The following is a 15,625-nucleotide window of genomic DNA, read 5'->3' on the forward strand; positions in this document are numbered from 1 at the left end:
CCTCCCAAGTATAACGCAAATATGAACCACTGTTTGGTTTAATAGTCAACACTATCAACATGCCTCCCAATTATAACACAGCCCTGAACCACTGTTTGGTTTAATAGTCAACACTATCACTATCAACATGCCTCCCAAGTATAATACAGCTATGAACCACTGTTTGGTTTAATAGTCAACACTATCACTATCAACATCCCTCCCAAGTATAACATCGCTATGAACCACTGTTTGGTTTAAAAGTCAACACTATCAATATCAACATCCCTCCCAAGTATAACGCAGCTATGAACCACTGTTTGGTTTAATAGTCAACACTATCACTATCAAGATGCCTCCCAAGTATAACGCAGCAATGAACCACTGTTTGGTTTAATAGTCAACACTAACACTATCAACATGCCTCCCAAGTATAACACAGCTATGAACCACTGTTTGGTTTAATAGTCAACACTATCAACATGCCTCCCAAGTATAACACAGCTATGAACCACTGTTTGGTTTAATAGTCAACACTATCAACATCCCTCCCAAGTATAACACAGCTATGAACCACTGTTTGGTTTAATAGTCAACACTATCACTATCAAGATGCCTCCCAAGTATAACGCAGCAATGAACCACTGTTTGGTTTAATAGTCAACACTAACACTATCAACATGCCTCCCAAGTATAACACAGCTATGAACCACTGTTTGGTTTAATAGTCAACACTATCAACATGCCTCCCAAGTATAACACAGCTATGAACCACTGTTTGGTTTAATAGTCAATACTATCAACATCCCTCCCAAGTATAACACAGCTATGAACCACTGTTTGGTTTAAAAGTCAACACTATTAACATGCCTCCCAAGTATAACACAGCTATGAACCACTGTTTGGTTTAATAGTCAACACTATCACTAGCAACATCCCTCCCAAGTATAACACCGCTATGAACCACTGTTTGGTTTAATAGTTAACACTATCACTATCAACATCCCTCCCAAGTATAACGTAGTTATGAACCACTGTTTGGTTTAATAGTCAACACTATCAAAATCCCGCCCAAGTATAACGCAGCTATGAACCACTGTTTGGTTTAAAAGTTAACACTATCACTAGCAACATCCCTCCCAAGTATAACGTAGCTATGAACCACTGTTTGGTTTAATAGTCAACACTATCAACATCCCGCCCAAGTATAACACAGCTATGAACCACTGTTTGGTTTAATAGTCAACACTATCACTATCAACATACCTCCCAAGTATAACGCAGCTATGAACCACTGTTAGGTTTAATAGTCAACACTATCTACATGCCTCCCAAGTATAACACCGCTATGAACCACTGTTTGGTTTAATAGTCAACACTATCACTATCAACATCCCTCCCAAGTATAACGTAGCTATGAACCACTGTTTGGTTTAATAGTCAACACTATCAAAATCCCGCCCAAGTATAACGCAGCTATGAACCACTGTTTGGTTTAAAAGTTAACACTATCACTATAAACATCCCTCCCAAGTATAACGTAGCTATGAACCACTGTTTGGTTTAATAGTCAACACTATCAACATCCCGCCCAAGTATAACACAGCTATGAACCACTGTTTGGTTTAATAGTCAACACTATCAACATGCCTCCCAATTATAACACAGCCCTGAACCACTGTTTGGTTTAATAGTCAACACTATCAATATCAACATGCCTCCCAAGTATAATACAGCTATGAACCACTGTTTGGTTTAATAGTCAACACTATCACTAGCAACATCCCTCCCAAGTATAACGTAGCTATGAACCACTGTTTGGTTTAATAGTCAACACTATCAACATCCCACCCAAGTATAACGCAGCTATGAACCACTGTTTGGTTTAATAGTCAACACTATCACTATCAACATCCCTCCCAAGTATAATGCAGCTATGAACCACTGTTTGGTTTAATAGTCAACACTATCACTATCAACATCCCTCCCAAGTATAAAGTAGCTATGAACCACTGTTTGGTTTAATAGTCAACACTATCACTATCAACATCCCTCCCAAGTATAACGCAGCTATGACCCACTGTTTGGTTTAATAATCAACACTATCAACATCCCTCCCAAGTATAATGCAGCTATGAACCACTGTTTGGTTTAATAGTTAACACTATCAACATCCCTCCCAAGTATAACGCAGCTATGAACCACTGTTTGGTTTAATAGTCAACACTATCAACATCCCTCCCAAGTATAACACAGCTATGAACCACTGTTTAGTTTGGTTTGAGAATCAAGACAGGCACTTCCTGAACAGGTAAGTCTGTTACAATTCTACAAAATAGTCTGCACCAAAACTGGTAATGTCCAGTTGCCAATGGAAAAAGAAAGTACACAAACCCTTCGGGACCATTGTTACTTGGAATTGATAATGCAGTGCATGTCATAGCATTAAGTAGACAGTTTTGTTTTAACAGCCACATTATCCTCAAAATTAAGTCTGAGTGAGTGAGTGAGTATGGTTTTACGCCGCTTTTAGCAATATTCCAGCAATATCACGGCGGGGGACACCAGAAAAGTCTGAGCTAAAATCATAGAATATTAGGCATTCATGGTTGCTTTATCAATTGCAGGGAATGTCTTCGAGTAGAGGGACCTATCATGTAACAAACAGTCAAGATGATTTGACCAGTGCATTCTATTTAGTAATCAAGTGTACACCAAACGTTGGGTCGTCCTAGATCTGCTATTCAGGATGTTAGAGTACACATATGTCAGATTTGCAACTCAGGAAGCAGTTGATTAATGTTTCATGCAAGGCCACATCTAAACCATTGATGAAAAGGGTCTTCACATGGACACATGAAGCTCCTACCATCTGCCACTTACAACCCTAGGCTGCTACTACGTCCGTTAAATCCAAAACAGTAACAATGATTGGAGTTGTTAGTGTTACAGGGAATTATTTTCCTCCATTTCTGATATTCAAACACAGGCAGTACTGACACTACACTTTTTGTCTTGTATGATGGCCACAAATCTGACATAGAACTTGGACTTAGCCTATGTCCTAAGGAAAGCAACACTGTTTTCCTTTTTTACCACCCCACACCAACCTCCTACTCCCACCTTCGACAGTAGGTGTTACGGGTCCTTGGAAACAGGCTGAACTGCTGCAAATCACAAATACCTCAGGGTGTCTGGAGGAATGGTTAGCACAACAAAAAAAGTTTGCAAGATCGTCTGCAAAGTCGTCAACTCCACAATGGTGCCACACAACATCTTATCTGCATTCCTGACGATCAAGAATATTTCTTTTTCACTCTGAATTCATCATCAATGTTTCTGTGGCTCTATTTCTGTCATTCAAACCCCAGTCAGCATCTGAAACTACTGATCTGACAGCAGCTCGTCAGTAATGTGGCGGAGATGTTTTAGAGAATGTTAAGGGGCCAAGGTTAAGAAACCTGTCAGTAAGACTGTGGGCTGAAAACCTAGGACACCCAGGAACTTACAAAGAGATAGTCTTACATTCATGAGGCGGGCACACTGCATGTCCTGTCAACAATGGGTGTATTCAAAGTTTTGCACAACTTGACATGCTGATTTCGTCTGTCCCCAGTAAAGAGGAGTGATTGAGTCCCACCCAAGCATTGATGTGTTGGAACTATTGTGGTTATCTGAATGGGCTTTATAATGGCAAGCACAGGCTTCCATACATAACGCCGAAAACTGGTGACGTCACTCGCTGTATACACAAACAAAGGCAAGCCCATATGATGACTAGCAGGACTGAATGGCAATAATGTGTCAGTAACAATACAATGTAAGAAGCAGACAACACAGTGTTAAAAACATGTGAACAAATAAATCTGATGTGGATCTAGTGCTTGTCAGCAAGTCCTTACTCTGTCAAAAAATGGAGGAACTTGGGTATTTTAGGACCCTTTCTGATAGGGTGTAGTGTATTATACTCCAGTATCTCACCTGATTAGTCAGACAAGTTACATACCGTCGATTACTCCCGGAATTGTTGGATATATATGTGGTTGAAATTTAGAATAAAAATACAGTCCTGGGATCATAAACCTAATGGCAAAAGATTAAGAGGGTGCATAGATTAATATACCACAGCAGAAACACCCTTTATTTTCTCACACAATCTATCACAAATGCTGTTCTGTCTGACTGGTCAGTCACTGGGGCAGTTGTCCAGTTGGACTTGACATCTGTATGTTACATATTGCTCCGTCTTCACTAGATGATAAACATATTTTCCATACTGAATTAACTGCTTCCCATCTTTATTGATACACCACCACATACCTGATATCTCCAATCTTTGGCGCCCTGCGACTGCGTGGCCGGTATATCTGCTGAACTGGTTCCGCAGATGAGCAGAAGCCACTGGCACCTGCATTGACAGACAAGCACACACATAAATCACCAACAGTACCTCATGCATAATCTACTGTAGTAACACGCACACACACAAAATTGTCAAAAAAGTGTTATTTCTTACATATTTAATAATGAAAGGACTGAAGATATCTTCATACTGAACATATGATCTTGTTGTTTGTTGTTTAACACTACACATAGCAATATTCCATATATGCCTGAAGGTGGCCCGTGAATAATAAAATCTGGACCAAATAAACAAGTGATTGATATTATTACCAACAATCCAGTCCGATTTGTTACATATGACCACTTTCTAAATGGCACTGTGTTCATAGCTTTCAGCCATGGAAGCCGTGCCAATTAACACTTGTCAGAGGGTACACAAAGTTTGTGATCAAGACTACCAGTTGTTGGACTTTCATTTTTGTGGAAGCCTCGGTGGCTGAGTGGGTTAGATCGCTGACTTTGTGTGCTGGCAATTAGGTGCCTCACTCTGGCAGTGCAGGTTTGAATCCCGGATGGCACTCAACCCCAAAAAGTAATAGAATCTGTACTTCACGAAGAAAGCGTTATCCAAAATATAACATTTGTAACATTCATATTTCTCATCCTCACACCCATAAAAAAACATACTTATTTTGAAGAGTCTATTCTTACTTTTATTTTGACCAGCAACCAGGCTTTCAACTATATCTAATAACCCAACTGATAAACAAAGGCATCAATGTTACATAATGTATGGAGATTCCATTCACAGCTGAAACCTGGCTTGTTGTTGACATGCAACTAATGACAGCCAGGCAGCACGTCTCACACTCACTGGCTGGCTCACCACTCACGAGACACCCACAAACACGGGTATGGTGCTCACAAACCTAGAAATTTAATCAGGGCAAACCGGGATTCTAACCCAGGATCATAGGTCTATGGAATGTCCAAGAGACGTGTCTCCATACAGTGAATTGCAGTGCTTTAGACAACTGGGCCATGGGCCACCGCTAACACATCTTGAATTTGACATTATCAAACTTTTGTCCTATCTAGGATATAATATATTTGACCATTTGGTAGCCCATATTCACTGGCATCAATCTGAACTGACTAGAAACTGAACTGATTTGAACTGACAACCCTGTCTTACCCACAAATAATCAATGTGTCCACTTTAATTACCCTGTTAAGTGAAATCAATATGAGCAGCAGAATAGTAACGACAAGAACAATATGCAGTGTGATGGGGACATGACTGAATGTGTCAGCAGATCTCCTTGTGACTCTCATCTCATCCCTTCACAACATGGACGGCATGCTATTCAACATGGCTCTGTGGGTGTGGGTGTGTTTGTGTGTTGTTTCACAACACACTCAGCAATATTCCAGCTATATGACGTGGGTTGTTAAAAATAAAAGTCCAGTGATGGATATTGTGAGCAAGGTTAGATGACAGCCCCACAACCGAGTCCATGAGCTTGGCCACCTGATCCCCAAAAGTGTCTCTTAGGACAAGCACAGATTGCTGGGGACCTATTCTGACCTGGAAATAAAATATGTTAACAAACATTGCAATCTGATGTATTCTGCTGACAACATTGATATTCAAATATTTTCTGCATAATTTGTTAGGACTAACTGACTCAGTAGATCAAGTAATGTCAAGGCCTCTGACAAAAGGCCAGATTCTTTGTCAGTAAGTACGCCCATTTATTGTGATGAACATTAATGTAAAGTTTCAGGCAGTTAAATGAAAGTAAGTACCATTGAAAGTCATTGTTATATCTCTGGGCCTTGTGGGCCCAAATAAACTTACATTTTTTGCACACTGAATAAATATGAACAGAATCAGTTTACCCAGTTCAAGTTGTGGATGAAAGTCATGGTGCTTTCCATGGAAACATTTCAAAGACCAAACTTAAACATGTATATCAAAGTTTCAGATGGGGGAAAAGATTCTTAAATATTTCAAACATCAAACTCAAACTTTAACTTTGATGACTTCTTGTTGTCTGAGGGACAATCATGAATAGTCAATCAGTTCAAAGGAAAGAACATCGAAAACGAAAAAGGCAGACATTCCGATGTAATAAAACATATATTTCATCCTTGTTCTGCTTGAAACTGGCTGAAAAATCAATGTGAGACCTGTTGTGTTGCTACCAATTACAACAGAGTTCATACACATTTGATTAGCCATAAGTTGAAAGAAACGATTCCGGAAGTAAAATAAGATGACACTGCTGGCCTGTTGCCAAGGAGCTGAATAAAGAAGACATCAACCCGCTACAGTTAGTTACATGACATAAACTGAAGATGGCTCCAGTAAGTATCACAACATCAGTCATTGATTTCTGTCTGCTGGTTGTCATTCTGACAGCCTTCCATCACAAACATACCAGCAATGCTTTGGACTTTGTGCTCAACTAGGTCTAAGCACAACCAGGATCCTTGGCAGAGTATGGTTCAACATGACCATGTTATATTTAACAATACCTGTGCAGGTTATTGTCATCAAGCAGTCAAAGACATTTTCTAAAAAGGGATCAACTGTTCAACAACACATATGTGTTACATTCCATAACTGCTGGTTCATGTTTTCATGCAGTTGTATAGTCTCCCTTGCCTTCACTCACTGTATTTACAGAATCTCATCATGCATTTTCAATTTCACTGAAAACTATCAATATGTTGAAGATACCATCAGGATACCCATCTCAAGACTAATTGCGACATACTTCCAACTGACCAGTTGGCTGCTTATTGATTTTGACCTGGCTTTCATTTCACCTGATGACTATGAGAGTAACAAACGAGCTATGGGGAATTACGGTTAATATTTCCTGAAGGAAAACTAATGTATCCCTACACAACAGCAATCAAACAACTTTTTCACGACATCAGATTGTGTAAAATAGTTCACTATTAATAATTTAGTATATTTGTATCACTTTCATTTTCACTTACACAAAAACATGCAAAACATGTTGCTGCATATAATTAATAAACTTTAACAAATGCAAGTCAACAATATTAGAAGTCAACATTGGTGAGTGCGAGAATGTCAGCTCAAGTGGGTCACACATGTTGACAGAACATTACAGCAGCTCAGTAAGACAATTTTAAAGTTTTCGAACATGAACATGATGCCAGACGTGCATACCATCACTGGATGATAGATGGATATGGGATATTTAACAAGTTGTAGTTATTTATTCAGAATCAGAATCCAGCATTATGCAAGGGCTCATTCCACATCAGCACTTGGATGATAGACTGAAAGAACAGACAAAAGGAAAGCCGTGGTATTTCTAGAAACACTGTAATTCCCAAGAGCATAACAGAACATTAAATACCTTCTCCACGGCTTCCTTTCTGGGTAAGTATGAGTATCAAACCACTTACACACCGTGATCACTTAGCAATAAACAACTCATGCTACACAGCAGGAATGACTCAATATTAACCAATCATGTTCTAGAGCAGTGATGACTTCATATTAATCCATGCATGCTAATGAGCAGTGATTGTTTAGTAATAAACCAGAGAGAGAGAGAGAGAGAGACAGAGAGAGGGAGGGTTGCACACAGTATGTGACATATTACAACAGGGTATTAAGGTTGCACACAGTATGGGACATATTACAACAGGGTATTAAGGTTACACACAGTATGGGACATATGACAACTGGGTATCAAGGTTTCACAGAGTATGGGACATATTACAACTGGGTATTAAGGTTGCACACAGTATGGGACATATTACAACAGGGTATTAAGGTTGCACACAGTATGGGACATATTACAAAAGGGTATCAGGGTTGTACACAGTATGGGACATATTACAACTTGGGGCCAGGTTACACACAGTATGGGACATATTACAACAGGGTATCAAGGTTGCACACAGTAGAGAACATATTACCACTTGGGATCAAGGTTGCACACAGTAGGGGAAATATTACAACAGGGTATCAGGGTTGCACACAGTATGGGACATATTACAACTTGGGATCAAGGTTGCACACAGTGGGGGACATATTACAACTGGGTATCAAGGTTACACACAGTATGGGACATATTACAACTGGGTATCAAGGTTGCACACAGTATGGGACATATTACAACAGGGTATCAGGGTTGCACACAGTATGGGACATATTACAACATGGTATTAAGGTTGCACACAGTATGGGACATATTACAACAGGGTATTAAGGTTGCACACAGTGGGGGACATATTACAACAGGGTATTAAGGTTGCACACAGTATGGGACATATTACAACAGGGTATTAAGGTTTCACACAGTATGGGACATATTACAACAGGGTATTAAGGTTGCACACAGTGGGGGACATATTACAACAGGGTATTAAGGTTGCACACAGTATGGGACATATTACAACAGGGTATTAAGGTTGCACACAGTGGGGGACATATTACAACAGGGTATTAAGGTTGCACACAGTATGGGACATATTACAACAGGGTATCAGGGTTGCACACAGTGTGGGACATATTACAACAGGGTATTAAGGTTACACACAGTGGGGGACATATTACAACAGGGTATCAAGGTTGCACACAGTGGGGGACATATTACAACAGGGTATTAAGGTTGCACACAGTATGGGACATATTACAACAGGGTATTAAGGTTGCACACAGTGGGGGACATATTACAACAGGGTATTAAGGTTGCACACAGTGGGGGACATATTACAACAGGGTATTAAGGTTACACACAGTATGGGACATACTACAACAGGGTATCAAGGTTGCACACAGTGGGGGACATATTACAACAGGGTATTAAGGTTGCACACAGTATGGGACATATTACAACAGGGTATTAAGGTTGCACACAGTGGGGGACATATTACAACAGGGTATTAAGGTTGCACACAGTGGGGGACATATTACAACAGGGTATTAAGGTTGCACACAGTATGGGACATATTACAACTGGGTATTAAGGTTGCACACAGTAGGGGACATATTACAACTGGGTATTAAGGTTGCACACAGTGGGGGACATATTACAACAGGGTATTAAGGTAACACACAGTAGGGGACATATTACAACAGGGTATCAGGGTTGCACACAGTAGGGGACATATTACAACAGGGTATCACGGTTGTACACAGTATGGGACATATTACAACTGGGTATCAAGGTTACACACAGTATGGGACATACTACAACAGGGTATCAGGGTTGCACACAGTAGGGGACATATTACAACTGGGTATTAAGGCTGCACACAGTATGGGACATATTACAACTGGGTATCAAGGTTGCACACAGTGGGGGACATATTACAACTGGGTATTAAGGCTGCACACAGTATGGGACATATTACAACTGGGTATCAAGGTTGCACAGAGTATGGGACATATTACAAATGGGTATTAAGGTTGCACACAGTATGGGACATATTACAACAGGGTATTAAGGTTGCACACAGTATGGGACATATTACAACAGGGTATCAGGGTTGTACACAGTATGGGACATATTACAACTTGGGATCAAGGTTACACACAGTATGGGACATATTACAACAGGGTATCAAGGTTGCACACAGTACAGAACATATTACAACTTGGGATCAAGGTTGCACACAGTAGGGGACATATTACAAAAGGGTATCAGGGTTGTACACAGTAGGGGACATACTACAACAGGGTATCAGGGTTGCACACAGTACACAGTACGGGACATATTACAACTGGGTATTAAGGTTGCACACAGTATGGGACATATTACAACTGGGTATTAAGGTTGCACACAGTATGGGACATATTACAACTGGGTATTAAGGTTGCACACAGTATGGGACATATTACAACTGGGTATCAGGGTTGCACACAGTATGGGACATATTACAACTTGGGATCAAGGTTACACACAGTATGGGACATATTACAACAGGGTATCAAAGTTGCACACAGTATGGGACATATTACCACTTGGGATCAAGGTTGCACACAGTATGGGACATATTACAACAGGGTATTAAGGTAACACACAGTATGGGACATATTACAACTGGGTATTAAGGTTGCACACAGTATGGGACATATTACAACTGGGTATCACGGTTACACACAGTATGGGACATATTACAACTGGGTATTAAGGTTGCACACAGTAGGGGACATATTACAGTAGGGTATCAGGGTGGCGCACAGCATGGGAGAGATAACAACAGGGTATTAAGGTTGCACACAGTGGGGGACATATTACAACAGGGTATTAAGGTAACACACAGTATGGGACATATTACAACTGGGTATTAAGGTTGCACACAGTATGGGACATATTACAACAGGGTATCAAGGTTGCACACAGTATGGGACATATTTGAACTGGGTATTAAGGTTGCACACAGTGAGGATATATTACAACTGGGTATTAAGGTAACACACAGTATGGGACATATTACAACTGGGTATCAGGGTTGCACACAGTATGGGACATATTACAACTTGGGGTCAAGGTTTCACAGAGTATGGGACATATTACAACAGGGTATCAAGGTTGCACACAGTAGGGGACATATTACCACTTGGGATCAAGGTTGCACACAGTATGGGACATATTACAACTGGGTATCAAGGTTGCACACAGTGGGGGGCATATTACAACAGGGTATTAAGGTTGCACACAGTATGGGACATATTACAACAGGGTATCACGGTTAAACACAGTATGGGACATATTACAACTGGGTATTAAGGTTGCACACAGTAGGGGACATATTACAACAGGGTATCAGGGTTGCACACAGTATGTGACATATAACAGGGTATCAGGGTTGCACACAGTATGGGACATATTACAACAGGGTATCACGGTTAAACACAGTATGGGACATATTACAACTGGGTATTAAGGTTGCACACAGTAGGGGACATATTACAACAGGGTATCAGGGTTGCACACAGTATGTGACATATAACAGGGTATTAAGGTTGCACACAGTATGGGACATATTACAACAGGGTATTAAGGTTGCACACAGTGAGGGACATATTACAACAGGGTATTAAGGTTACACACAGTATGGGACATATTATAACAGGGTATCAGGGTTGCACACAGTATGGGACATATTACAACTGGGTATCACGGTTACACACAGTATGGGACATATTACAACAGGGTATTAAGGTTGCACACAGTAGGGGACATATTATAACAGGGTATCAGGGTTGCACACAGTGTGGGACATATTACAACAGGGTATTAAGGTTGCACACAGTGGGGGACATATTACAACAGGGTATTAAGGTAACACACAGTATGGGACATATTACAACTGGGTATTAAGGTTGCACACAGTATGGGACATATTACAACTGGGTATTAAGGTTGCACACAGTATGGGACATATTACAACAGGGTATCAGGGTTGCACACAGTATGGGACATATTAAGACTTGGGGTCAAGGTTACACACAGTATGGGACATATTACAACTTGGTATCAAGGTAACACACAGTATGAGACAGATTACAACAAGGTATCAAGGTTGCACACAGTGGGGGGCATATTACAACAGGGTATTAAGGTTGCACACAGTATGGGACATATAACAACAGGGTATTAAGGTTGCACACAGTATGGGACATATTACAACTGGGTATCACAGTTACACACAGTATGGGACATATTACAACAGGGTATTAAGGTAACACACAGTATGGGACATATTACAACTGGGTATTAAGGTTGCACACAGTATGGGACATATTACAACAGGGTATCAAGGTTGCACACAGTATGGGACATATTTGAACTGGGTATTAAGGTTGCACACAGTGGGGGACATATTACAACAGGGTATTAAGGTAACACACAGTATGGGACATATTACAACTGGGTCTTAAGGTTGCACACAGTATGGGACATATTACAACAGGGTATCAAGGTTGCACACAGTATGGGACATATTACAACAGGGTATCAAGGTTGCACACAGTATGTGACATATTACAAAAAAACATTAGAGTAACATGTTAACATGAAAAACATTAGAGTTGCATGTGTACAAAAATTCTAGCTACAAAGCCAGATCAGATTTCTGTGAGTAAAATTGTGTCTGGAAGTTTGGTACACATGCATCTCTAATGTTTTTCATGTTAACATGTTACTCTTATGTTTTTCATATCAACATGTAGCTCTAATGTTTTTCATATCAACATGTAGCTCTTATGTTTTTCATATCAACATGTAGCTCTAATGTTTTTCATATCAACATGTAGCTCTAATGTTTTTCCATATCAACATGTAGATCTAATGTTTTTTCCTATCAACATGTAGCTCTAATGTTTTTCATATCAACATGTAGCTCTAATGTTTTTCATATTAACATGTAGCTCTAATGTTTTTCATATCAACATGTAGCTCTAATGTTTTTCCATATCAACATGTAGATCTAATGATTTTTCAAATTAACATGTAGCTCTAATGTTTTTCATATTAACATGTAGCTCTAATGTTTTTCATATCAACATGTCGCTCTAATGTTTTCCATATCAACATGTAGCTCTAATGTTTTTCATATCAACACGTAGTTCTAATGTTTTTCATATCAACATGTAGCTCTAATTTTTTACATCAACACGTAGCTCTAATTTTTTTATATCAACATGTAGCTCTAATGTTTTTCATATTTACATGTAGCTCTAAAGTTTTTTATTGAAGCAATTTCTAAGTTAAAAGTTTCATGCTGGATAACCTTCATGAGGTTAGATGGACAATATTTAGTTCAGAGCCAGTATGTACAAACACAAGACTAAACAAAACTGCAAAAAATTACAAAATGAACTGCCAAACAAATAGGACGAACAAGAAATCACCAGAAATATCTTCTTCAGATTTCAAAACATTTGTATTTTGACTGAATACATCTTAACCAATACTAATCTTGTTGGCTGAATGTATCTGACTGCTGGTTGGTTAAATCCCATGGGATTGACCAATCTTGCACAGGTTTTCATCACAGCAAATCTTTATCAAATGTACTTATAATTTGGTGAGTGAGTGAGTTTGGTTTTACGCCGCTTTTAGCAATATTCCAGCAATATCACGGCGGGGGACACCAGAAATGGGCTTCACACATTGTACCCATGTCGGGAATCGAACCCGGGTCTTCGGCGTGACGAGCGAACGCTTTAACCTCTAGGCTACCCGACCGCCCCACTTATAATTTGGATTTTAATTCTGAGTATATATAAATATGCCTAATTTAATGAAAGATTGAAACAATTTCCCTTGGCCTGAGATCTGTAGATTTTTATAGTTTACTCACCCAAGGACAATAGATAATAAGAAAAGGATAAATATATTTGTGATCAGTCTAGTTTCTACACAGCTCCACAGCAAGGAGTCACAAAACATTAATGTTTGACATGCTGAATGCAGAAGTTCACAGTCAACAGTGTCATAATATCAATGTCATTTATCACTGTGATGAAACCCTCCAGCATAGGTGTGGTGTTAACAAACTATCACAGAGAATATGGTATTCAAAACCAACGATCACAGGGTGCCGACATGTCTTAGTGACGCAACTCTGCACAGGGAATGAGTAACGACACTGGTGAAATTATTCACTTGGAATACAACAGTCAAAATGAAAACCATGCTCTGCAGGGGCTATTTTGACATCTGGAACACTGGAAGGATATAGAAAACAAAATGCCTTATGAATGAGATTTTGCATAAATACATTTTTATGTTGGTTGTCATTCATGATTTAAATGGACTAATGCAGTTATAAAGCCCTTGTGAATCTGAAACCTGAGAATGCAGTTATAAAGCCCTTGTGAATGTATGAAACCTGAGAATGGAGTTATAAAGCCTTTGTGAATCTGAAACCTGAGAATGCAGTTATAAAGCCCTTCTGAATCTATGAAACCTGAGAATGCAGTTATAAAGCCCTTCTGAATCTATGAAACCTGAGAATGCAGTTATAAAGCCCTTCTGAATCTATGAAACCTGAGAATGGAGTTATAAAGCCTTTGTGAATCTGAAACCTGAGAATGCAGTTATAAAGCCTTTGTGAATCTGAAACCTGAGAATGCAGTTATAAAGCCTTTGTGAATCTATGAAACCCAAGAATGCAGTTATAAAGCCTTTGTGAATCTGTGACCCCAGGGAATGCAGTTATAAAGCCTTTGTGAATCTATGAAACCTGAGAATGCAGTTATAAAGCCTTTGTGAATCTGAAACCTGAGAATGCAGTTATAAAGCCTTTGTGAATCTATGAAACCCGAGAATGCAGTTATAAAGCCTTTGTGAATCTATGAAACCTGAGAATGCAGTTATAAAGCCTTTGTGAATCTGAAACCTGAGAATGTAGTTATAAAGCCTCAGTGAATCTGAGTGAGTGAGTATGGTTTTACGCCGCTTTTAGCAATATTCCAGCAATATCACGGCGGGGGACACCACAAATGGGCTTCACACATTGTACCCATGTCGGGATTCGAACCCGGGTCTTCGGCGTGACGAGCGAACGCTTTAACCACTAGGCTACCCGACCGCCCTCAGTGAATCTGAAACCTGAGAATGTAGTTATAAAGCCTTGGTGAATCTGAAACCTGAGAATGCAGTTATAAAACCTTTGTGAATGTATGAAACCTGAGAATATAGTTATAAAGCCTTAGTGAATGTATGAAACCTGAGAATGCAGTTATAAAGCCTTAGTGAATGTGAAACCTGAGAATGCAGTTATGAAGCCCTTGTGAATGTGTGAAACCTGTGAATGCCAGCAGTTTCTACATCACTGATTATCCGAGCAACAGCTGTAAATTGCAAGACATCTATCAACTATGTCACTACTTCCTGTACCCAGACAAACACTAACGCTCAGACATTGTGACTCGCATCAATTATTCATGATAAGTATCAGACTAAGTAAACTAGACGTATACCTATTTTTCAGATCAATTATCTCATTGACAGTCTGAGTTCAGTGTATGGAAGACAGGCTCTGTAATCAGCGGGTGTGTGTACACTGACTGTAGCCATCAGCTGATGTGTGTACACTGACTGTAGCCATCAGCTGATGTGTGTACACTGACAGTAGCAATCAGCTGATATGTGTACACTGACTGTAGCCATCAGCTGATTTGTGTACACTGACTGTAGCCATCAGCTGATGTGTGTACACTGACTGTAGCCATCAGCTGATTTGTGTACACTGACAGTAGCCATCAGCTGATGTGTGTACACTGACTGTAGCC

General features: G+C 39.7%; 1 protein-coding gene across 3 annotated transcripts in view; it reads right to left on the minus strand.

The window, feature by feature from the left end:
- Window positions 1-15,625, minus strand: part of LOC124121190 (calcium/calmodulin-dependent protein kinase kinase 1-like) — a 226,473-nt gene that overhangs the window by 145,125 nt on the left and 65,723 nt on the right. For all 3 annotated transcript variants that reach the window (XM_048396109.1, XM_048396111.1, XM_048396108.1), the window contains one exon: window positions 4,300-4,387. In XM_048396109.1, the coding sequence (XP_048252066.1) occupies window positions 4,300-4,387 (88 nt within the window). The remainder of the gene's footprint in view (window positions 1-4,299; window positions 4,388-15,625) is intronic.

The sequence above is a fragment of the Haliotis rufescens genome, unplaced genomic scaffold (genome assembly GCF_023055435.1).
Source record: "Haliotis rufescens isolate VD_foot unplaced genomic scaffold, xgHalRufe1.0.p SCAF_15, whole genome shotgun sequence".
NCBI classification, from domain to species: domain Eukaryota; kingdom Metazoa; phylum Mollusca; class Gastropoda; order Lepetellida; family Haliotidae; genus Haliotis; species Haliotis rufescens.